Source organism: Phodopus roborovskii, unplaced genomic scaffold (assembly GCF_943737965.1).
Source record: "Phodopus roborovskii unplaced genomic scaffold, PHOROB, whole genome shotgun sequence".
Taxonomy (NCBI): domain Eukaryota; kingdom Metazoa; phylum Chordata; class Mammalia; order Rodentia; family Cricetidae; genus Phodopus; species Phodopus roborovskii.
Window position 1 is genome coordinate 1,679,940 of NW_026125665.1, and position 24,840 is coordinate 1,704,779.

At 50.4% G+C, this 24,840-nt stretch overlaps 2 protein-coding genes across 2 annotated transcripts; one reads left to right on the forward strand and one right to left on the reverse strand.

Annotated features, from left to right (window-relative positions):
• The first annotated feature begins 253 nt into the window (after positions 1 to 253).
• Positions 254 to 14,102, forward strand: Haus8 (HAUS augmin like complex subunit 8). The gene is given in 12 exon segments (XM_051178178.1): positions 254 to 410; positions 3,858 to 3,907; positions 5,563 to 5,645; positions 6,566 to 6,632; positions 8,596 to 8,691; positions 9,200 to 9,312; positions 9,620 to 9,685; positions 9,768 to 9,926; positions 10,330 to 10,471; positions 11,197 to 11,338; positions 13,506 to 13,647; positions 13,649 to 14,102. Coding segments are annotated over 12 exon segments (1,167 nt in total). The 5' UTR covers positions 254 to 381; the 3' UTR covers positions 13,727 to 14,102.
• Positions 14,103 to 19,938: 5,836 nt separating this feature from the next.
• On the reverse strand, positions 19,939 to 21,452 carry F2rl3 (F2R like thrombin or trypsin receptor 3). Its single transcript, XM_051178227.1, has 2 exons — positions 21,332 to 21,452; positions 19,939 to 21,074 (listed from the first exon to the last, which is right to left on the reverse strand). The coding sequence occupies exons 1-2, from the start codon at positions 21,435 to 21,437 to the stop codon at positions 19,996 to 19,998; spliced, it is 1,185 nt and encodes a 394-aa protein (XP_051034184.1). The 5' UTR covers positions 21,438 to 21,452; the 3' UTR covers positions 19,939 to 19,995.
• Positions 21,453 to 24,840: the final 3,388 nt, after the last annotated feature.

The following is a 24,840-nucleotide window of genomic DNA, read 5'->3' on the forward strand; positions in this document are numbered from 1 at the left end:
GGAGAGGCGGGGCGCCTAGAGACCACGCCCCATCTGAGGACACATCACGGACGCCCCCTGCGGTTGGTGCGTTCCTGTTACGGAGCTCCGGAGAGCTGAGAGAGGCGGGGCGCTGCGATAGCCCCGCCTCCTCCCGCTCGCGACTCTAGCTTTTAGCGGGCTCCGAGTGGGGCCGGAAGCCGGCGCCTCTGAGAGAAGTCTTGAAGCCACGCCCGCTCACACCGCTCCTTGCCGGGCGATACGAACCTAGTGCGAGCGAATTAGGTGTACACCCGGCACGCTCCGTGCAGAGAACACCCTCCCGTCGCGACGCTACGCGTCCTCCCTGCCTCCTAGCGGGCGGGACCCTGAGAAGCTCCTCTTTGAGTGGAAGGCGGGAAAATGGCGGACTCCTCGAAGTGGGGCGCGGGGTGAGTTAGAGTGCAGCAGGGTCGAATGTGGGGACATCGGAGGTCTGGCCCAAGGGCCAGAGCCTGGGCTGACGGGTAGCTGAGGATCCTTAGAGCGACTTCCCAAGTCCCTCCCAGACTGGAGGCCCGGGCTCTGAGCAGCTAATGTGCGTGCTCTGTCTGGGGCCGGGGTCCCAGACGCGGCCCAGAGTTGTATTGTGCGTGGGACTTTGGTGTTGGCGGCAGGTGGCTTAGCCTCAGAGTGCGTAGCTTTTGCGTCTGGGGTGCGCTCAGTCTCCTGGGTTTTGTGTGAGGCTTGTTCTATTTTGGTAGCCCAGATTCGACTTTGAACTCTGTGTAGCCAATGATAGCCTTAAACTCCAGATCCTCCGAATGCTGGGATGACAAGTGTGAGGCACCACCACCCGCTGTGACCAGTTTACTGCCGCATTGCACTGCCAGGGTTCATCCTTGTTAGTGGGCTTGGGAATTATTGGAGCCTCGACCGTTTCTTTTTAAAATTCAGGTTTCCTTCTTTCCTGAAAAGAGTTTTGTGCCACTCTGAGAAGAGTCGGGGAGTTATGAAATAATTGCTTGAGAGTAATGTCTGGAAATTGACAAAAGTGTACACCTGGGCGGGTTGATGCTAATGGCACCCACATGTACTCAAGGTCAAGAAACTCTCCCATCCCACTATAGGCAGATGTAGTGAAGCATGTTTGTCAGCACAGGGCTCAGGTGGAGGTGTTCCAGAGTTCAAGTACAACCAGAGTTACCTACCTGAGGTCCTGTCTCAAAGAAACCAGCTTTGATTTTGTTGTGGGGTGGAGATTGTTTGTTTTCCAGACAGGGTTTCTCTGTGGCTTTGGAGCCTGTTCTGGAACTAACTCTGTAAACCAGGCTGGCTTGGAACCCACAAAGATCCGCCTTCCTCTCCCTCCTGAGCGCTGGGAATAAAGGCATGCACTGCCACCACCTGGCTGTTTTCTTTTTATCTTTGAGACAAGATCTCACTTTGTACCCCTGACTTTCACAGAACTCTCTGTGGAGACCAGGCCTGCCTCCAGCTCACAGAGCACAGAGATCTGAATGAGAAGTGAGGACGTGGCTGCTCCAAGGTGTGGTCGAGGAGTAGGTTTATTGTATATGAGAGGAAGTACAGCCAGAGGCATCTGGAAGAATCCAGACTGAACTGTCTTTCTCTCCAGGCCTGGAGAGAAGAGAGAGGGGTGGAGAGAGGGAGCAAAGAGAGCACCTGGGAACCAAGAGGCCAAGTAGACAAAATGGCTGAGGTGTACAGAGAAGAGAAGCTGGGGGAAGGAAAATGAAGTTTGGGGGCTGGAGAGATGTAGGTTAGGGGCAGGGTATGCAGCTAGAATGACTGTAACAGGTACTTGGGATGCCAGGAGAGAGATGCTGGAAGAACATGACAACCAGCATCTCCTTTGATAAGTTAAATAGGCACTTCAGTTAGACCCTTGTCCCAGCTGCCTCTGCCTCTGCCAATTATAGGCTTGCACCACCACACCTAGCCCCAGACCAACTTTCTTTACTTGACAAAGTAAATAGGAAGATTCTAACAGTAAGGTTGTGTGTGTGTGTGTGTGTGTGTGTGTGTGTGAGAGAGAGAGAGAGAGAGAGAGAGAGAGAGAGAGAGAGAGAGAGAATGTGTGAAGTAAAACTAATAGAGGGGCTGGAGAGCTGGTTCAATGGTTAAGAGCACTTACTTGTGGAGGACCTGACTTCAGTTCACAGGACCTATGTTTGGGGCTCACAGCTGCATGTAACTCCTGCTCCAAGAGATCTGATGCTTCCTTCTAGCTTCTGTGGGCAACCTACACACACTGTAGCATACACACAGATGGACATGCTTATGTATATACACACACACACACACAAATTATTTTTTAATTTATCATGATGACACACACCATTAATCCCAGTGTTCAGAAGGCAGAGGCAGGCGGATCTCTTGAGTTTGAGGCCAGCCTGGTGGACAGAGGGAGTTCCAGGACATCCAGGGCTACACAGTGAGACCCTATCTCAAATCAAAAACCCAATAAAGAAAGAAGAATTTTTTTTTTTTTCTTTTTTGAGACAGTGTTTTTCTGTGTAGCCAAGTCTCATGACCTCAGGATTCCCAGGTCCCATGTGATAAAAGAAGACAGGACTACATAAGTTGTTCCCTGCCCTCCGTGTACATGTCAGGTCACGTGAGCACCACACATTACATTAAATTTAGAACATTTAAGTGCTAAAGAGAAGAGGCCTGTGGATGGAGCCTCCTGGACACCACTGCACCTCAGACTTCCAACTCTGAAAGGGGGTGGTGGTGGACACAGGACAGGACATGTTGCTGAAGCATCCATGACTGATAGGCAGGCCCTGGGGCACCTGCCCTTTTGTCAAGCTGCAGGACTATGTACTCTCCAGGCCCAGGGTGCACACCCATAATTGGCCTCTGGCAGCGATGCTTCCTTTCCCCTGCTTCCTATGGCTGAGCCCCACCATCTGTAGGCTGCAGGGAGCAGCCAACACCAGGAGCCCCCAGCCCTGCTTTTAACTTCCATGCTTGTAGGTGTGCTCGTGTGTGGGCAGCAGAGGTTTGGGATCCCCAGAGCTGGAGCGGTTGTGAGCCACCTACCTGGGACTGAAACTCAAGTCTTAAGCTCTCTTTAACCTGTGAACCATCTGTCCAGCCCTGGCAGGAAGGTGATGAGTTCTGGCCCAGGCTGGGCTGTGGCATGAGACCCTGTGTGTCTGGGTGGGGTGGGGTGAGGGGTTGTTATTACTCACTGAACAAGCTCAGCAACCTGAGTTTGGGTCCCCAGAAGCCACAAAAAAAAAAAAAAAAAAAAAAAAAAAAAAGATGCAGTATTAATGTATTCCATTAATGTACTATTTTATGACATGTGAATGTTGTGTGAATCCAAATGTGCTTTATCAGTAAAGTTTTGTTGCCACATGGTCCACCCATTGTGTCAGCCCTGGTACTAGAATAGCAAAGTTGATTAGTTGGTGGTCATAACAGTGACCATGGAGCCTAGAAAACTGACCCTTTGATGAGAATGGCTGTGTCATAGCCCCCTCCCCCATCCTGCCACTGTAGATAAAGGGAGCGTTCCATTGCAGGGCTTTTCCCTCCTGCCTTCCTTCAGTTGTGTGCTTGTGTGGCCTTGAAAATACTAGGTTCCATCCCTAAGCCCTCACACCTATGGCTATTGTCACACCAGTCTGCTGAGACAGAGATCTTGCCCTCGGGGGAGCTCTGTTGCTGTGTCCTAGCAGTGAGGTTAGCCTGTAGCAGTGTTCTACTGCCTTCAGGAGGAAGCTTCCTGTAGACACACCACCTCCTGCCTATCCTGGACAGTCCTCACATGCCCAGCTCCATCTGGCAGAACGTGGCTCTGGCCACTGCACAGCTCTTGCAGCTGGATGAACAACACATCTCTCTCCTCTCTCTTGCAGGAAACCCACAGCCCCTGGTGCCCACAAGACAAAAGGAAGGAGAGTGCAAGGTAAGTGCTTTAAGGAAAATGTTTGTCTTCACTAACGATTTTTGTTTAATTTTTGTCACCTGTGTATTTATCTCATTGGAGGAATGTGCAAGCCATATCATGAGTGTAGAAGTTAGACGTCAATTTGTCCTCCATGTAAGGGCCCAGGCATTGAACTCAGGCCATCGAGCTGGGTGGGCAGCAAGCACCTTACATGCTGAACCTTCATGCTGACTGTTTTCTGAGAAGCTATCTCATGGAGCCCAGTTTGCCAGTCAACTCCTGATGCTCCTTCCTCAACTTCCCTCATGCTGGGATGTTAAATGTTCCATCGTCTAGTTCATGAAAGGGTTTCTTGGAGGGGAGGGGAAAGAAACAAGTCTGAAGCTTCTACTGCTCAGTGGCATGCCTTTGGGAACTTGGGGTTCTCCTTGTCACTGAGGTGTCATTTGACTTCAGTGGGCCTTTGGAGAGTTGAAGTCCTGAAGATATAAGTCTGGAGGTGAGACCTGCACTCCTTGTCAGATGACATGCTATGGTGGTGGAAGGCCACATGTCCAAGTTCCATCCAAAAGCCTGGCAAGCTGCCAGTGTGGGTGCTGGGAAACAAACTCAGGTGCCCTGGAAGAGCAGCAAGTACTTTTGACCCCATGTTGTTTGTTTGTTTTTTTATTACACTGGCGAGTGGGTGGGGACAAGCATGGCATACATGTTGGGGTCAAGGATAACCTGGGGGAGTATTTCTCCATAGGGGTCCTGATTGAACTTAGGCCCTCAGTGCTAACAGTGATATTGGACCTGATGTGGTTTTGGGGGAAAGGGAGGCTCACATAGGCTAGGCAAGCACCCAACCATTGAGCTACCTCCCTAGCAGATGTCTGTTTACTGCTATGGCAGGAATGGAACTTGGGCTCTCGTCATGCCAGGCTGTCACCCTAACACTGAGTGCCCCCAGCCTGGCACTCTTGTTTGTACACTTTGACATGTTTGCATGCTGCCTGGTTTTGTTAAGACAGCCATGTCCTCAGGGTGACAAGTGTCTTCATGGAGACCCCACTATTAGACATAGTCCAAAATGATTGGACACTCAGAACTTTGATGTCCCCACTGTTGGAAGTAGACAGGGCCTCAGATCCCTGTCTTTGATTGATCCTGTTTTCTAGCTGGCATGGTGACACACTCCTGTCATCATACTTGGAAGGCCGAGGCAGGAGAATCTCCTGAGATCAGGAGTGTAAGGCCAGCCTGGGCAACACAGTCAGGTGCTGCCTCCACATCCAGCTGTAGGCTAGCCATAAGCCAAGCATGCAGATATCCTCAGTCCTGTCTCAGCCTGGAGCAACCATTCAAGGAGAGACGAGTATGGAGTCCTGAGCCCAAAGCTGCTGGTGGCTCCTGAGTTGAGGAGAAAGGCCATCGTGAAGTCCTACTGTGTGATCAGAGGGTGCAGAAGTGTGTGAAGGGCAGACAGGGACAACAGGCAGGAGAATAGGCAACAAGTGTGAGAATTTTTCCCCCATTTGAGACAGGGTTTCTCTGTGTAGCCCTAGCTGTTCTGGAACTCACTCTGTAGACCAGGCTGGTCTTGAAAGCACAGAGATCCACCTGCCTCTGCCTCCTGAGTGCTGGGATTAAAGGTGCATTTGTGTTCTATAACAAACACTCTGTCCATGCAGGAGGAAGAGTGGTTGAGTCCAGATACCTGCAATATGAAAAGAAAACTAAGAGAGTAATGGAGTCCTCTACTTTTGGAGCCACTGTGAGTTGATGGGAATGGAGGGCACATGGCATTTAGAGCCAGATCCTGGAGGACACCTTTGGGGCCCTTTGCCAGGTACCTAGGCAGCCTCTTCTGCAGGCACAGTCACGAGTCTCTGGCAAGAATGGTATCAGTGTTAGTCTCCATATTATGGGCCTGTGCCTCCTTCTCTACGCCTTTTGCTTTTGGGGCCTCTATTCTGTCAAATCTGTCCTCTAGCACTATCCCCTCCATAACCCAGGTGGCTCCTGAGTGACTGGCACTGGCAGTGGGCATTTGGTGAGGGTCACAGGCACAGCTGGGATGGGAGATTTTTGCCATCTCACCCAGAATGGCGTGGAATATCCAACTTCGGTGGCATTCACTTCTGGAACTTCCTGTGTGATATTTTCAATAGTCAATAGGCAAGGCTACCAGGGGTGAATGAGAAGGCATGAACCATAACACCATCCACAGTATGCTCCTCCTTGCTTTATCTGTGGTAACTGGCAGTCTGGTACCCACTTTTTTTTTTTTTTTTTTTTAACATTCCAACCACAGTTCTCCCTCCCACCCCTGGCACCTACTTTTGCTTGTGGTGGTGCTTATTGCTATTATTAATCGTTGAAGACTTTAGCCAGTGAAGAAATGTTGGTATCTCCTTAAGTGTGTGTAGAAAGTATCCTGAGAATACTATAAGAAGTCAGTTGTGGTGCCTACACAGCACACAGAAACACAGGCCCATCAAGGTGCCTGAGTGTAAAGGTAGTCGGGCACCCATGCCTTATTCCCCTATGTGTAATGCATGTAACTTTCCACTGTTTGTAACCAAATCTTCTTGTCCTGTATATACAGTTCTAAAACTCCCAGCATCTCCCTCTGACCTCTAAGCAGATGCATCAAAGGGAAGGTGACCTGACCTCTGACTGTTCCCGTAACAGGGTTCTGTATCAACTGGAGGGAAGCTACCTGAGGGAAGGAAGGCCAGCTTACTGCCAAGGAGCAAAGGTGGGGCCCAGCTGGGGCTGGGGAGATGGGACTCTGGGATCAGGGAAGGTACTGCCAGGCCTCCCCTTGACAATCAAGACAACCCCTCAAAGACATGCCCACAGACCAGCCTGATCCAAGCAGTCCCTCATTACCAGGTGATCCTAGATTGTGTCACCATGGGTCTCTGTCAAGAAGAATGTGGTTCAAGTATTTATGATGGGAGCAGGGGCAGTGTCTGAGGCCACAGCCGTATATCCACAAAACTATTCCCAGATCCAGGGAGCAGGCTGGGATAGGCCAAGAGCTGCTGCTTGCTGATGGGTTAGGGGCTCTGCAGAAATTACAGCCAGTGGGAATTCTGACATCTGGACACTTGGAAGGTGAAGGCAGGAAGATCAGGAGTTCAAGGTCATCCTTGGCTACATGGGGAGATTGAGGCTAGCCTGAGCTACCTGAGACCCTATCTAAAAAAAAAAATAAAAATATATTCTCTCTTCACAGGCAGGAATAAGAGCAGAACATAACCCCAGCTAGGATTTCCTCATATGACTGAGTGAGGGCTATGTTTGAAGCTGGGCCCGCCAGGAACCAGGACCTGCCTGGATTTTAACAGGGTGCTCAGCTACAGTGACTCTTGCTCAATAGTGGTATATGCAGACATTTTATTTGAATTTTGGCCTTTGATGGATGGAGCCACAGCTGCTGGTTGAGCCCGTTGTGCACAGGATGCCCCTAGCTAGCTCAGAGGTCAGCAGTATCAAAGTTAATGAACTACTTTTTTTATTATTTCATTTGTCATTACTGGTAATTGTTCCTGGTATCTTGGCACATGTGGTATCAAAGGACAGTTCTGTGGAGTCCTCTCCTTTCAGCTTCCTTCAAGTTCCAGGGATCAAATCCATCATCAGGCTTGCCGGGCAAGCAAGCACCTTTATGGGCCAGCCAACCAGCCAGCCAAACCGTCCCATTTTTTGACACTCATTCATATACCCAAGACTAGCCTAGAAGTTGCCTTGTAGCTGAGGATAGCCCTGAATTCCTGAGTGCTGGGTTGGGCCTTGAGCACAGGACCATGGAAGGGCTACTGCTACTACTCCATCTGACTTTGTAGAAAATGAAGTTTCCTGACTCTTACCAATGCACAGCAGTGCTGTAAAAGCACTAAAATAGAGCCCCTCCCACCTCTCTTGGCTCACCATTTGGAATAGATTTTTGTTTGTATCTAGGAATTACAAATTGTGGTTTGGGGGTTATGGTCAGCCCAGGGCTTGCCCAGCTGGGGAAGGATGTGACTATTTCCACATGGTGCCCTTTAGTCTGTTTCTATGGCTATAGCAGAATACCTGTGCCTGGGGAGTTGGCAGGATTTTTTTGTTTATTTTTGAGACAAGGTCACACTGTCTGGCCCTAGCTGTCCTGGAACTTATAGAGATCCATCTGCCTCTGTTCCTGAGCTGGACTAAAGGTGTATGCCACTAAATTATGATTGGTAGTAATTTGCTCTTCTGAGAAGAGGTTTGTTGTGGCTAGAAAGAAGGCTCAGCATATTTTAGGGGCCTGGAGAGATAGATGGCTCAGAGGTTAAGAGAACTGGCTGCTCTTCCAGAGGTCCTGAGTTCAATTCCCAGCACCCACATGGTGGCTCACAACCATCTGTAATAAGATCTGGTACTGTTTTCTGGTATGTAGACAGACATACATGCAGGCAGAACACTGTATATAGAATAAACCTTTAAAAAAAATAAAAGAAAAACATGTAAAGTTTTTTTAAAAAAAAAAAAGACATTTAAAAGGGCTTATTGAGCTCATGGTTCTGTAAGTCTGTGGACAAAGACAAGAGGACTGAGAAGCCCCTCACCTTAGCTGTAGAGCACGAGTCCAGTGCCCACATACCCTGTAAGAAACAGTCCTTGGGGCCTCGGGCAGTACTGTACCAAGGGGTGTGGTTCCATTGGTACTGACCATGGTATTCTTTGGGTAGAAGACAGCCAAGTGATAGGAACAGGAGACCTGCAATCCACCATGCTGGAAGGACATGGCACAGCTCCACCTGACCTAGACCTTTCAGCCATCAATGGTAAGTGGTTTCTTTTAGCCCCTCTGTGGCTGAGCTTGTAAGGATGGTCCCAGCCTTGGGCAGCCCTTGTTGCCAGTTTGACTCACTGCTATGAGAGTAGCATGTGCCTTTCATGCACACCAGGCTTGGGATTGTTGGTCCCAGTGTGTTCCCAACTGGCAGTGCAGGTCTGACCCTCCTGCTAGGCAGGACGGTGGCAACAGGTGCAGGTCTCAGGCAGGATGAAGGCAACAAGTACAAGTCCCAGGCAGGGTGGTGGCAGCAGGTGTAGGTCCCAGGCAGTGCTTCGGTCATAGTGTGAGGGCCTGAGTACTGGGGTGGAAGGTGGCATCTTTTACTTGTAACAGTCATGAATCTAAAGGCACCTGTTATGTTCTTGGCCACTTACAGTGGCACAAGCCTGAAGCCCCAGCTAGGGTAGGAGGATTAAGTCTTAGGCCAATCTGGACTACATCTCCAAAAACCAAGTGAAAAACTTTTTTTAAGTAAATGAAATGGTTTATTTTAGACAAAAGCTTGTTCAGGAAGCCTCCCCAGCTAGACAGGACAGTGTCAAAGAAAGCCGAGTCCACGTTCTGTACCACTCCTCAGAAAAACAGAACCCTTCGCAAGAAGAGACGGGTGAGCACGGGTAGCGAGCAGTGGGTAGGTCTGACTCTCAGCAGCTGCAGTTCCAGGACAGAGGCAGCCAGTCCTCCAGGATGGAGGCCAGGACTATGGTGCCCATGGGTCCTTGCTCAGATCAGTGTGCCCACATACTGAGTGGGGGGGGGACACCCATTACAATTCTTGGGCAAAATGAGACGTGGCTCCATCCCCAGGCCTGTGGATGGATACTATTTCTGTTTGAGCCTATAAAGTACACAGAGGTTGGGGTTCTGCCATCCCTGGAAGAGCCAGGTCACATGGCTTACTGGGAACCCTGCAGGATCTCCAGAAAACCATGGACATGATGGAGTCGCAGACACTGCTGTTTTCCCTGCTGTCTGTAAAGGTGAGCATAGCTGGGCCTCAGGAGCACCAGTGTGTCTTCTGTCATGCATCCTACCCCACCTGAGTTGATCATGCACCCACAGATAGAAAACAACCTGACTCTGCTGGAGGAGAAGGCTGAAAAAGAGTTGGCAGCCATAAGCCGCGAGAAGGAGAGGCTACAAGGGCAGGTGCTGGAGCTGCGGCGCCAGCTGACGCTCCAGCAGAAACATCAGGACCTGGCTGCCATCCTAGATACCCAGGTGGGTGTGACTGTGCTCCTCAAGCCAGAGGTGCATGAGGAAGCAAGTCTCAGGGTATCACCACTTGTATTCTGCCCACTCTGCTATGGCTCCTGATGTTAGTGTGGACACCTGTCTGCCACACGTGTGCAGAAGCCTTGGCACCTGCCAGCTCTGATGGCAGGAAAATCAGCTGCTGTCTCATCCAGGGTTGGTCAAAGGAGATCCTGTTTCCTTGGACCAGCTGCCAAAGCCAGCTTCCAATCTTGTGACTTTCCTGTGGCCAGGAAACCTAGAGGTTGAAGGCTGACCATGAGGCTGAGATTTGCAGTGCCAGAGCAGGGCTTAGCACATGCAAGGCCCATTCCATCCCGCAGATAGTTCTCTGTGGGTGCTGTCTTACAGTGTCCCCTTCTGCCTGCAGATGGAGCTGCTGGGCCCTTTCCAGGTCGTGGCAGAGCGTTTCAAGGAACAATACAAGACACTGGCCACAGCTCTGGATACCACTCGACATGAGCTGCCTGTGCAGGCAATCCACGTGCAGGGAAGTGGACAGGAGCTTCTAGGTAGGAACACCCTTGCTGTATGGCATTGCCACAGTAGAAAAGGAGTCCCAAGGCTCACATGCACCATATTCTACCTAGGTGTCTCCACCCTGGGGTGGTACTGGAACCATGTCTTTCCCAGTGTGTGTAGGACACAGGCAACTGAGTCCCCAAGCTGCTGCCCTCACAGCTGGAAGTCCCTGGAACCTGCAGCTATCCTACCAGACTGCCCACAGCTGCCATGCCATACCCAGCACAGTCCTGCGCACTGTGCGAGGCAAAGATGACATGTGCAGGGAACAGGCCAGTGGTGCCAGCCTGTGCCTGGGACACTTGTGGCTATCAGAGCAACATAACTTCACTCAGCTGCTGCAGATGCCAGAATCTCAGGAAGTGCAGGTCCAGACCACATCTGGCAGGTGCATTGTGCTTGTCGGTTCATAGTAGAAGGACAGAGTGAGGGAGCAGAGTAACAGCTTGCAGCCTGAAGCCTCAGCTCCCTTGGTCCACAGGGAGCCCTCCTGGGGCAGCTGTCATGAGGGTGCCACCTGTACACTCAGCACTGGCTTTCCCTTACCAGAGTGCCTTTGGTGCTTGCACTCACCAGGGACAAGTGAGATCTACTAAGGTCCCTCTGCCCTACCCCCTCGAAGCTCCCTGAGTGTGATAGAAAAGTCAGCTCCACAGAGCACAAGCAGCTGTTGCTTTGGGATCCAGAATCCTGCTTACAGCCTGTGTCTCTACAGATGATCTGCAGCCAGCCCTGAGGACCACCCTGCAGCTCCTGGGTGAGCTGGGCATCTGCTCCCTGGATGCCAATGTACAGAATCTGTGCCTGCTGGAGGAGCTCAGAAACTTGACCAGGAAAAAGGACCTGGAGCTCCACAGGTGTGGACTGTGCCTCCCCCCTTTTCCCTTCATCCCTCCCTTCCTCCCCTCCTCTCTCCGTCCTTCTCTGTGCCTCCCTTCTGTCTCCATCCCTCCTCCCTCCACCCAACTGGTATCTCAGGTGAAAGCTGGTCCTATCTGGGCAGCCTGCTTTGGGGGCCTTTGCTGTTAAGTTCCTCACAGTTACCACACTGCCAAAGTGGCCAGGCTGTGCTGCCCTAGTGGCTGTTCAGCTTCTGGCCTGGTTCTGATTTCTGAGATATTGGGGTATTGGATAAAATGGAGCCATAGATTCATACCATGCCAGAGTCTAGTAAAATAGGATTGGAGACAATAGAGACCTGAGACCACCATGGGAGGGGAAGGCATCTTATGCTCATCCTCATGCCCTAGACATTGAAGCACTGGGTCAGCAGGGAACAGAGAGAACCTTTCCTGGGCCAGGCAGTTGCTCAACACATGTTAAACATTGTCCAGAATACAGAATCCTGCTTAGCATAATGCTTTGGGGTTTTGGGTTGGTTAATTGGTTTTGTTTGGCCTGGCTATCCTGGAACTCACTCTGTAGACCAGGCTGGCCTCAAACTCCAAAGATCCATCTGCCTCTGCTTCCTGAGTGCTGGGATTAAAAGTATGCACCACCTTTTGGGATTTCAAGAGACAGTTATTTTTGTGTTTTTCTGAGACAAAGTCTCACTGTGTAACCCAGTATGCCTTTGAGTTGCAGCAATCCACTGCCTCAGCTTGTAGAGTTCTAGAGTGACAGGCATATACACCACCATACCAAATTCTTAACGTTTTTTTTTTTTTTTTTTTTTTTTTTTTTTTTATAGTATTTATTTGTATGTGTTTGGTCATGTCCATACCAGAGCATGAGTTGTGGAGGTCAGAGGACAGCTTTGGGGATCTGTTCTCTTTCCACTATGTAGATCCCAGGAGTCAAACTGAGGGCATCAGGCAGGCTTGGCAGAAAGCACCTTCACCCACTGAGCCATTTGGCAACCCCAAAAGAATCTTGCTTCATCTGCTCTCACAATGCTAAATGAATTTAAGGAGATGCCTAAAGGACTTTTCAGGGACTCTGAAGCACACTGCACTCAGCACTGTCCCTCAGGATAGGTCAGCCATCACTCACAGGAAGCAAAGCATGGGGCCTTTGTTTCACTCATGCTTGTAACCACTATCTGGCCAGCAGTTTCTCCTGTCAGTATCCTAAGCAGTACAGATGCACCCAGTACATACACTTGGCCCATGCCCTCTGTCACCTAGAAGACTATTAAAGTCTGCAGACACCACCTGGTCTTGCTTAAAGGGACAAACAGAGGCCATGGCCATGTGGTGATAGACTCAGTCTCACATTTGGCCTGGCTCCAACAAGTGCTCTTCACATAAAATTTGCCCACTCTTCAGAGTGTGGGGGCATGCCACTGAGGTCCCAGATAAGCTGGAGTTTGAGGTAGGAGGACAAAGGCATGCATTCAAGGCTTCCTGGTGCCAGCATTATAGTGAGACCCTGTCTATACAACTCTTGCCTGCTAGGCATGGGAGCACAGGCTTGTCATCTCAGCTACTGGGAGCTAAGGCAGGAAGGTCATCAGTTCAGGGTCAGCCTAGGGGACTTGGATGCTGTCTCAAGAAGTAAAATGGGAGAGCTGGAAATGGAGGGAAATCAGTCACAGTTCTTGCACAGCATGCACAAGGCCCTGGTTCTGTCTCTAGCAACATATGGGCACATACATGCACACATGTGCACATACATACCCACCAAGTTTTCAGCCAGTGTAAACATTCCACCGTGCTGTACAACCCTTGCTTACTTCCAAAGAGACCATTAGGGTCCTGAGATGGCTCAGCAAGCAAAGCCTGGTGGCTTGAGTTGAGTCCCTAGGACCTACATGAAGGAGAGACCAGACTCCTTTGACCTCCACAGGTAAGCTGTACACAACAAAATAAAGGTCTTTTTACAAGTTTGCTTTTCTGCTGGGTATTGGTGGTACACGCCTTTAATCCCAGGGAGGCAGAAGCAGGCAGATCTCTGTGAGTTCAAGACAGCTTCTGAAGCCACAGAGAAACCCTGTCTCGAAAAACAAAAAAAAATTTGCTTTTCCAAGGGCTCCTTTAGAGTTCTTAGCCACAAAGTTGTCCCTTCTCTTTCTTCTGTCCACAGGATTGTTGACCAGGTACTAGAACTTTCCTCCCAGGCCAGCAAAGAAGCAGCCTTGATAAGCCAGGAAGTCTGGGAAGAGGCCCCAACCACCCCCACCAGCAGCCAGTGGTACTTCAGTGCAGATGCCCTCAGGGACCACGGTTCCCTCCCAGGACAGGACTAATCACAATGCAGGCCTGACCCCTGAGTGGCCCCAGGCAGCCTGTACTGCTGCTTTGTGAATATTTCCCAGGTGCCTTTGACTTTCCATCCATCCCTGCCTTGTTCACAAAGACTGAAGGAAGTTCCAGTGATTCAGTTTTCTGAAACTTTTGTGCACTTTGCAATTGGGACATCATTAACATTTTTTGGTTTTGGTTGGGTTTTTTGTTTGTTTGAGACAGGGTCTCTCTCCAGAGCCCTGGCGTCCTGAAACTGAGTGACTTATGACTACTAGGTCCCCAGCCCTCTGTCCTTGCTGTTTTAAATTCTGATTGGCTGGGTGTGGCAGCACCCACCTTTAATCCCAACACTGGGGAGGCAGAGGCAGGTGGATCTCAGTGAGTCCAAGGACAGTTTAGTCTGCAGAGAATGAATAAATGAGTGAACAAATGCTGATGGTTGTGTGTCACATATTTGTCCCTCCATACTATCCTTCTCCTAGCTGCCTGCCACTGAGCCCCAGGGTCCTCCTGTCTGTGCCTCTGAAGGGCAGGGAACATGAGCACAGACCACCCTGCCAGCTTTTTCACTTGAGTTATGGCGACTGAACTGACACTCTGACCCTTACACACTGTAAACTGAAGCTGACTCTGCCTCAAGATTCCAGAGATTTCAGTCTAAGGTCATGGATAGCCCCAACACCTTAACTGTACTGAGCATCATGTGGGAGCCAAAGGGGAAAAAAAAAAAAAAAAAAGGTTCCCTTTCCACTGGGAACCATGTCTTTAATGGATGAATTTTGGTTGAGACTCTCAATATCCATTAGGGCCAGAAAAGGTGGTGAAGGTGCCCGCTACCAAGTCTGCTAACCTTACTTTGATCTCTGGGATACTTGGGAAAGACCCAAGTTGACCTCTGACCTCTATACACAATAAATAGAAAATTTTAAAGAAACGCAGGCTGAGCCAACAGTTGTTGCTCACATCTTCAATTCTAGTACTCAGGAGGAAAAGGCAAATAGATTATTGGATTACTGAGTTCCAGGACAGCCAGAGCTACACTACACAGTAAGACCCTTCCTTTGTTTTTGGTTTGGGTGCGTGTGCATGTGTGTTTGCTTGCTTTGCATTTTTTTTTTTTTTTTTTTTTTTTTTTGTTCAATACAAGGTTTCTCTGCAGCCCTGGCTTTCCTGTAACTCACTGTGTAGACCTGGCTGACCTAGAACTCAGATCTGCCTACTGATGAAGACTGGGATTAAAGACTTAAACCACCACCACCACCCAGCAAGACCCTGTCTTAAAAAGTTCAGGGTTATCCTTAGCTTCTGGTAAGTTTGAGGCTATTCTGGGCAACATAAGACTCTTGAAAAGTTAAAAATGGTGCAGACTTTTAATCCCAGCATTTGGGAGGCAGGGGCAGGCAGATCTCTGTGAGTTTGAGGCCAGCCTGGTATACAGAACGAGTTCCAGGACAGCCAAGGCTGTTACACAGGGAAACCCTGTCTCAAAAAAACAAAAGTTAAAAATGGGCTAGGCATATAGCTAGTTGGTAATGTGCTTGCCTGCCATGCACTAACACTTGAGTTGCATACTCAGCTCAAAATGGTTCCTGCCTGTCATCCCAGCACATGGAGGTGGAGGCAGACTTGCCACTGGGGTGACTGTCAGCTCTGAGGAGGCTCAGGCTGGTAGATCCTGAGGTCATGAATCTGAGACCAACATGGATAGCACAGTGGGACCGTCTCATGCAGGGACGTGGTGGGGAACAAACAGGGTGGAGGACTTTGGTATTCCCCTTCATTTTTCAGATGACTTGTGTGACTTCCTGCTGCAAAGGATGCTGTGGACTCTGAGAGATTGGAGGCTGCTGTAGCCAGGGACCACCTGCCTTCCTCTTTTCAGCCGCTGTCCCTGTGACTGCAGGCATAACAGCCTAAGAGCCTCCAGACTGTTTCCAAAAGGCAGATGTTTGCTGATTCAAAAACTAAAACATGTCAGTGGGTTGTGTACATCAGCTCACAGGTGCCCTAGAGGAGTGCTTGCTGGGTTGCTCAGTGCTGCCGATATGACAACCCAAGTTCCCACCTATATTATCTTCATAGAATTACTCTCAACATGCAAAGCTCAACTGAAAACCACATCAATATGTTCCTGTGACTTCAAGCTCTGGGAATCCCTACCTCAGGTTGGTGGGACAGGTCTGTGTGCAGCTCTGAAGTGTCCCACAGAGATCACAGGAACACAAACCACAGGCATTACCATTGTTTACACATGGCAGGCAGGGCCAACGTGGAGAGGCCAGGAGGATGTGGGCAGTGACTGAACACCCTTGGGATTCCCACATACAGTAAGGTCAGCAGGGGAGTTGCGGACACTGATGTGCAGGCCTAGTAAGCCTCATCTGGTGAAACTCATTGCCATTATCTGATGACCTGAGTTTCATCCCTGGAACCACAAAATAGACTCCAAGTTGTCCTCAAATCTTCACACTTGGGTGTTCTCTCTCTCTCTCTCTCTCTCTCTCTCACACACACACACACACACACACACACACACACACACACACACACTGAATAAACAAATGTAAAAAAGAATGGTGGTGTGCCTCAAAGGTAGAGGCTGTGCTTAGAATCCAGTGAGGGCTGGGGTATAGCTCAGGGAGTTGGCTTGCCTAGCATGTGCAAGGTCTTCTGTTTAATCCCAATCACTGAAAAAAAATAAATTGCAATTGAATCAAACACGCAATCTGTCTTGCTATAGTTTCCTAAAATATGCAGCATACTGGACCAGGAGTGATGGTGCACACCTTCAATTCCAGCCAGAGACAGAGGATGGGTTTTAGAAGAGAACATACAGCATACTGGGCCAGGCATAATGGTGCACACCTTCAATCCCAACCAGATCTTAGAGAGGTGCCTGTGAAGGTCATACAGTCAGGCAGTGCACAGCTGGCCATGCTGTTCCCACAGGGGAGGTGGCTCCCCTCTAGGCCTGGCCTCCCCAGAACTGGCTCAGAGAACTGCAGCAGCTGGCTCATGCCACACAGTCCACTGGAAGTGTGTCCTAGAGAGAGTATCCAGACTAGACAGTGTGGTTCAGGTTCTCCACCTGGCACAGTGGGGGCTAGATGTAGTGTGCATTCCTGCAAATCTCAATGAAGGCTGAGACAGGAGGATGTTCAAATCCATCCTGAGCTACAAAGTAAAAAGGAAAAACAAAAAAAGGCTGGAGGGATGGCTCCTTGGTTAAGAAGGCTTGCTGCTCTAGCAGAGAGCTAGAACTCAGTTCCCAGCACCCACATCAGATGGCAAACTGCCACCTGTTCCCAGGGTTCTGTTTGACTCTCCTGATGATGGACTGTGACCCAGATAGACCCATTCCTCCTTAGGCTTTGCTTTTGGTCATTGTGCAATAATAACTAGACTGGGACAGTCCCCAACTGCCATGACCCAACAGCTGGGCAGCATCACCAGAAATACAAGGTGGCCCTGAGGTGAGACACTCTGATCTCCCACAAGGACTCTTCCAGCTGGTGCCAGCAGGCTGGTTGTTCCTGATGTGAATGAAGAGAAAGAAGTACTTTTCACTGAATACAGAAAACACCTCTGTGTGTGTGTGTGTGTGTGTGTGTGTGTGTGTGTGTGTGTGTGTGTCTGAGTCTGTGTGTCTGTGTGTGAGTGTGCCTCTGTGTGTCTGTGTGTGTGTCTATGTGTGCCTGTGTGTCTGTGTGTGTGTGTGTGTTCGTCCAGCACTCTGTCCTGGACTTATTTGCTAACTTCAGGCTCTCCACCTAGTTCCTCACTCTCCACCCTACCAGTTGTCACTTTGCTCCTTTAAGACATGCACTTCAGTGTCATGAGTACATAAGCCTTTCACCCCAGGTGTGTGCTCATTTCCATGTGCAGGTAGGTGAAGCAGGGTCCTGGTCCATTTGTAGAACCCACTGTTGCTGCCCAAAGTTCCATAACCATGACACCTCCCTTCTGACTCCAGAAAAGGTTTGCCCTTGGGATCAAAGACCAGGAGTCAAAGCAGGGAACAGCCAAGGTCCTGAAGACACAGCAGTTAGGACAAGGCAGGGAGGAACAGGGTGGAAGGGGCTATGGAAAGGTAAGCCTAGGATTGGGCCTGAGCGGAGTCAGGGCAGTTTGGGGACAGATCTGCGTCAGTCTCCTTTCTCACCATCTTCAAGCCTCAGTCTGGTAGTAATCCCATGGGTTCCTTAAGGCACATAATCAAACCTTCCAAATGTCTGAGTGAATTCTGATTCTAAACATCAGGGTGCACTCAAACTAAAGGTTTGAAAGTTGCCATGTCCATTTAGCTGTCCTCCCTAGCAACTGTGCCCCTTCTGTCCTCTGTCTTTTCAAATCAGGGGCCACCAGCCTCCACCTCCAACACCTGCAGTAAGGTCCTAGAGTAAGACGCCAGGTTGTACCCACAGCTATTGTAGTTCTGTACTGGTCCAAGAACAAGCTAGTCAGCAGAACCCTCTCACAGTACACCCCAACTTAATACCATGACCCCCAGAGACCCCACACACTTGAAAGGCTAAGGCCCAAGGCTGCTGCAGCTTGGGAAGTCTGTGTAATCTACACAGGAGGGACCAACTCCTAGCCAGGTGGAAGTCCTGTGTCTATTACCTTAGAGGCCACTAGTAAGTACAAGTTGACCCCCAAAGTCACATGTGATCTTCAGCCCTCAGCAAACAACAGAAGTAGGGCTAGTCCCAAGAGCACAAGCCTGTTTGCACACAGGGCCTGGCTACACATGACTTAGAGGCACAGTGCTGGTCACCTGAGAAACCATCTCTCCACCTGCAGTTAGCTTTGGGGTTGGGGAGGAAAGGACTCTAACCTTAGACACAAGAGACTGTCATGCATGTGCATGCCACAGCACATGTGTAAAAGTCAGAGAACAAATTGTGGGAATGGGTTCTCTCCGACCATGTACGTCCAGGAATCAAACTCAGGTTCTCAGGCTTGGCAGCAATTGACTTTGCTCACTGAGCCATCTTTTCTGTCTGTGAGAAACATTGTTAAGTGCAGGGACACAAAGAGCAGAGCTGAGTGGCCAGTGGGTCCAAGAATCTTCAGTCACCCCTTACAAGACCTTAGGACAAATGTAACAGAGTACCATGAAGGACCCAAGCAAGCTGACTCAGTGGGTAGCACTTGCTGTGCACACATAAGCACCTGAGTCTGGACCCCTAGGAGCTGTGTAAAAGCCAAGAGTGGTGCAAAAGTCCGCAGCCTCTGGGGACTTGCTGGCAGGCCAGCCTAGCCACGGGCAATGAGCGTCAGGTCCGCCGAGAGACCCGATCTCCAAAATTGAGGTGGAGGCTGACAAGATGGTTCAGCAGTTAAAAGTGTCTGCTGCTCTTGTTGAAGAACAGGATTCCATCCATCCCCAGCATCCACATGACAGCTCCTAGCCTTTTGTAACTCCAGTTCCAGGGGATCTGACACCCTCTTAGGACCTTTTTGGGTACTGGACACACATGTAGTGAACAGACATGAATGCTGGCAGAACACACACACACACACACAATAATTTTTTTGTTTGTTTTTCGAGACAGGGTTTCTCTGTATAGCCCTGGCTGTCCTGGAACTCACCATGTAGACCAGACCTTGAACTATCTGCCTGCCTCTGCCTCCCAAGTGCTGGGATTAAAGTTGTGTGCCACCAACCACCACCCAGCCATAAAATAAGTTTTAAAATATGTTAAAGGTAGAGAAGGAATTGAGTAAGGAGGCACCTGTCATCCTATGACCTCCTCATGTACCCACAGGCTTATGCATGCATGCACACACACCTATACCATAAAGACACACATATACAGAGCACAAAGGTTTGAGGTTTATCGTCTCAAGTTCTGAAAGGCTCCTTGACAAGATCAGGGTGTCCAGGATTGGCTCTGAGGCTTTGAGGGAGAGACTGTCTCACTTCTGGTTTTAGTGCCCTTGGCTTGTGGCCTTGCCACTCTTCTCTGTCTTCATAGCCACACGTTCTTGTGCTCTGTTACTGTATTTTTTTTTTTTTTTTAAGGACAGGGTTTCACATAGCCCGGGCTAGCTCAGAATTCACTATGGAGTCAGAGATAACCCTAAGCTCCTGATCCTCTTCCTTCCACCTCCTTAGTGCTGGTATAACAGGTGTGCCGCACTGGCGCCCACCGCTCCTCTTTTACAAGGAATTTGTCCACCACCCTTCTATGGACCTCAGCTCCACTACTGACGGTTACAACAACTCTGCTTCCAAATAAGGTCACATCCTGAGGGTTCAGAAGGGATGTATTTAAGGAAAGGTCCAGTCTGCTCTGAGTGCCCCTTCCCACCTCAGATACCTGTCACAGAAGTGTAGAGGAGCAAATGGCAGTCCCTCGGCTTCCCACCTCCCTGGAAGCCTGGGAGGAGCTGTTCATGTCTGGCTGGCGACACAATATGGCCCGTACCTTGTCCCTGAACTCGTGGGATACATAGTAGTAGATAAAAGGGTCCACACAGCTGTTGAGGGTGCTGAGTGCCAGGCTAGGCACATAGGCTCCATAGAGGTCGCCCCAGGCCTCGGGGCTCGGGTTCGAATAGTGCATCACCAGCAGCACATTGCTGGGTGTGAAAGAGGCCACAGCTGAGGTCAGCACCAGGGCTGTCAGTCTGAGTGCATGGCTGTAGCGCTGGCCACTGGCTGCCAGTGCATGCAGGGTGGCTCCATAGCACAGTCCCATGACCAGCAGTGGCAGGAAGCAGCCCAGGACAGCCAGGCAGGTGAAGGCAGGTCGCCAGTGGGAGGTCTGCTCAGCCAGAGGCAATGCATCATGGCACAGCATTCGATCAGAGCCAGCCAGTTGGAAAGTCTGCCGCTGCAAAGTGAGAGGCAGGGCCAGGGTGGCTGCTGAGAGCCAGGCCACTGAACAGAGCCCCATGGTCAGGCGCCGGCCACGCAGCACACGAGCTCGCAGAGGATGCACCAGGGCCAGGTACCGGTCCAGGCTGACTGCAGCCAGCAGCAACACTGAGCCGTACATGTGGCCATAGAGGGCAGCTGTGGCCATTCGGCAGGCAGCCTCCCCAAAGGGCCAGTGCTGGCCACGCAGGTGATAGGCCAGACGTGGTGGCAGCACCAGGGCCAGTAGCAGGTCCGCAACTGCAAGGTTCATAAGCAGAACAGTAGATGGCAGGCGGGGTACCCGTGTGGCCAGCACCCATAGCGCCAGTCCATTAGCCGGCAGCCCCACAGCCACCACCAGCCCATAGAGGGCAGGCACCAGCCTCGTGGGTACCCACCCCAGCAGCAGCGCTTGAGAGCTGGCAGGGAGCTCCAATGTGTCACTGTCATTGGCACAGAACTTGCCTGGGAAGCCTCGTGGGTGAAGCTGGACTGGGGACTTCGACTCCTTGAGTCCAGCTGTGGGACTCACAGTGCCTTCTGTGGGAGGGAGGGGGTGTCAATCAACCCATGCCCTGCCCTGCTTTTGGGGACACAAGCTGCAGGGAGGGTGACCTTGCAAGTCTCAGGTACTGTGGGTACCTCAATGTCCCCACTCCAGCCCCCAGGAACCTGCGGCTAGTGAATGGAAGGATGGCCCAGCTCCACAGGCTCAGGGCTTATGTACCTAAGGCGGTAAACCCACTCCACTGTGGCTCCATTTCTGATCCACCCCTTCAAGGCATAGAGTCACTCACCATGACCTCCCCCGGTACTCTCTCCATCATCATAGATGCTAGGGGTCTGGGTGCCCTCTGCCAGGCTTAGCCCCAGCACCAGTGGACACAGCAGCAGCCAGGACATGGTGCCAGGGTCAGACTCCACTTCTGGGCTACAGCCCAGGACTTCCTGCCTTGTCAATCCCACCCCCCCCCCGACTTCCGGAGCCCCAGCAGAGAGCACACTCTACCTTGGGAAGATAACCCTACAGCAGAGTTCCTACCCCCACAGACCCACTGGGTCTGTTTGCTCACCCTGGAGCCCTTGAGAGGTTCTTTTGTATGCATAGGAGGTCTCTCTGTTTTTCCAAGATGCCTCACAAAAGAACAGGGCCAAGGATGGAGAAGAGGATTCTGGACTTCAGCTATACCCCACCCCCATCCCATTCCCACAACACTCTTCACCCTACCCAGCCCAGGAAACATCTGTAGACCAAGTGGCCACTTCCTGCTGTCTAGTCACACAACTTCTGTTTGGATGACAGTCCAGCCCTCCTCCAAGTTACCACCATGTGGGGCTCTTAGCCCTTCCTGAAGCCACCCCCTACTTCCTATCTGTGGCTGGCAGGACAACGGTCCATTCCAGGGAGTCCTGGCTCTGTCAGAGCAGGCCAACAAGGGCCAGCAAGATGAATTTGTTTGCCAGCGAGCAAATGATGGCCTGAGTTCAATCTGCAGGATGCACATGGTGGAAGGAGAGAATGAACTCCCATAAGCTATGCTTTGGTCTCCGTGTGTACACCTCGGCATCTGTGCATGTGCCTATACACAAGTATACACACACACACACACACACTAGGCTATAAATGGTCGTGCAAACCTTTAATCCCAGCATTCCAGGAAGCAGAGGCAGGTGGATCTCTGAGTTCAAGAATAGCCTGGTCTATGTAGTGAGTTCCAGGATAGCCAGGGCTACATAGTGAGAGCCTGTCTCAAAGTAAATAAATACATACATAGTGTAACAAAAACTAAAGGCCACGCCAACAATTGTTGCTTACTGGAGCACACCAAGTCCTCTCATGGGGATCCCCTGCCATATAGATGCTTCCCTTATCCCAGCTCCTTCCCTGGCCTGGAGTAAAGTGAGGTATAGAATTAAAGCCTCCATGTTATTCTGGGGTCAGGTGGAGATAGCTGAGGGTGTCTGTCCCCTTCTACAGACCTGACTCTGAATACCAGCTGTACGGCAGGGTCTGGGGACCCTTGGAGGCACTGACCACTGGCCCTCATGGTTCCAGCTGTGACTTGTGAGGGAGATGGCCACTCTTCTGCAGAGGGCCCCTGAGATGCCTCAGTGTCCTAGACACTCCGGGGAGTTGTCACAGGTAATGCTCAATAGGAACCCACTGTTCAGATGAGGTGGTGGACATACCTAACACCCTATCACTTGGAGGCTGAGGCAGTAATTTCTAGGGAAGCCTGGGTTATGTGATGAGGAACAGTCCACAAAAAATGGTGGGGAGAACACTGCACCCATGTAAAAGCTGAGCATGGCACAGCACACCTGTAGCCCCCAGCTGGCAAGTGGAGATCAATGCACATGGCCCATCAGTGAGCTGTGGCTTCACAGAAGGATCCTGTCTCAAAAATAAGGTGGAGAGTGCTAGAGGAAGACATGGCATGGGCCTCTCCTCCACACGCCTGTACACGCAAAGCTTTCTGAAAGGAGGTATGGAGAAAAGGAAGAGAAAGAAGAAACGGAGGCAGATACATACAAGCCTGAGGGATGTAGCTCAGGGCCACATCACATGCTAAGCAATATAAAAAGAAAGTCTGCCTACAAGGACCCCTCTGCCATCCTGTCCTGCAGCAGGACTAGCCTCAGAGGGTGTGCTGGATTCTGGAAACAGCAGAACACAGCATGGGTGATCTAAGCCTGGGAACATGAAACCAATTGGGAATGGAAGGGAAGAAGCCAACATGGCCATTTCCTGCCTCACCAGCCCTAATCCAGCAGGATGTGAGTGAGCAGTCCCTCTGGCTTAGTCCCTGCACCAGGAGGGGAAACTGAGGTGTGGAATGCCCAGCCAGAGGTGTTCGAGGGCCCCAGGCTTCTGAGGGACAACCAGGACAAGAAGGACTGATAATTATGTGTTGAAATTGTGACCCATCTGCACTCAAGGCTTCCGTGTCTGGACAGGGATGCTTTCACCTGGGTAGGACATGGGGGGAGGAGCAGATGTGGAGTCCCATTAACATTCCCTCCACAAGAACAGCATTGTGACATGCAAGGGAAGGTGCAGAGCTGCCTGTGAAGACGACCATGCCAAGTCAGGTATGAGAAGGTCCCATGTTCCAACCCTAAACAAGGAAGGACATTCAGGCACATCCACTACATAGATGAACACTGAGGCCTTCCTGTTGAGTGAACTAAGCCCACTATAGATAAGCAGAGTCTGGGATTTCACATATATGAGATCCTAGAGTCACCAAGGTCATTAATAAAGACAGAAGGTAGGATAGTGGGTACCAGCTGATTAGGAGTATGGGGAGAGTCTACAAGTCAGGAGAATTCTGAAGATAAGTAATCATGATAGATGGACATATATTTCTTCTCATAGCTTAGACTGGACTACTACTCAGTATGTAGTACAGGATGACCTTGAACTTTTAGGTTCATGCCCCACTGCTTTGTGTGGGGTGTGTGACCTACTGTGAGTGGGGACTTGAGGGGACCTGTTGGTTCTCTCACTGCATCATGTGGTTCCAGGTTGAACTTCAGCCATGGTGGCAAAGAGCTTTACCTGCTGAGCCATCTTTCTGGCCTAATAATACTACACCTACACACACACACACACACACACACACACACACACCACATAGCATATATATGGACATCATGATTGCTTGGTGCCTGTCAAGATCAGAAGAGGGAGTTGAACCATCTGAAAACTGGAGTTAGGCGATGAAGATGCTAAGAATTGAACCTGGGTCCTCTGCAAGAGCAGCCTTAACCACTGAGCCATTGCTCTAGCCCCTCAATATGAATTTTTTTTTTTTGGGGGGGGAGAGGTTCTTTTTGTTTTTTTGAGATAGGGTCTCATTCACAGAGATCTGCCTGTGTCTGCCTGGAGTGCTGGGATTATAGGCGTATATGTTCCACCAATGTTCAGATAACCAGCACAATTTTTTAAAAGAAATTTGTTACATTTTAAAGTAGTTTGGTGCCTGGCATGTGGCTTCCTTCTTTCCCTCTATCACATGGGGCCTGGGGATCAAACTCAGGTTGTCAGAGACTTTAGTCCCTGTCCCATCCACACTCCCAAAGCGGTTTGTATAGGCACAACCCATGTGTGGGAAGGGGATGCCTCTATTGCAAGTGAAAAGATAATTGGGGAAGAATATTCTAGAAAGCAGCCCCGGGTTGGGGGGGGGGCTACTGTCACTTTCTGCTCTTCTGGGTGTGGACAGCTGTCACCACTTGAGACTCAGCCATACGCAAAACCTGGCCAAGACTCTTGTAGGAAATGACGGGCAGACCCTGAGGC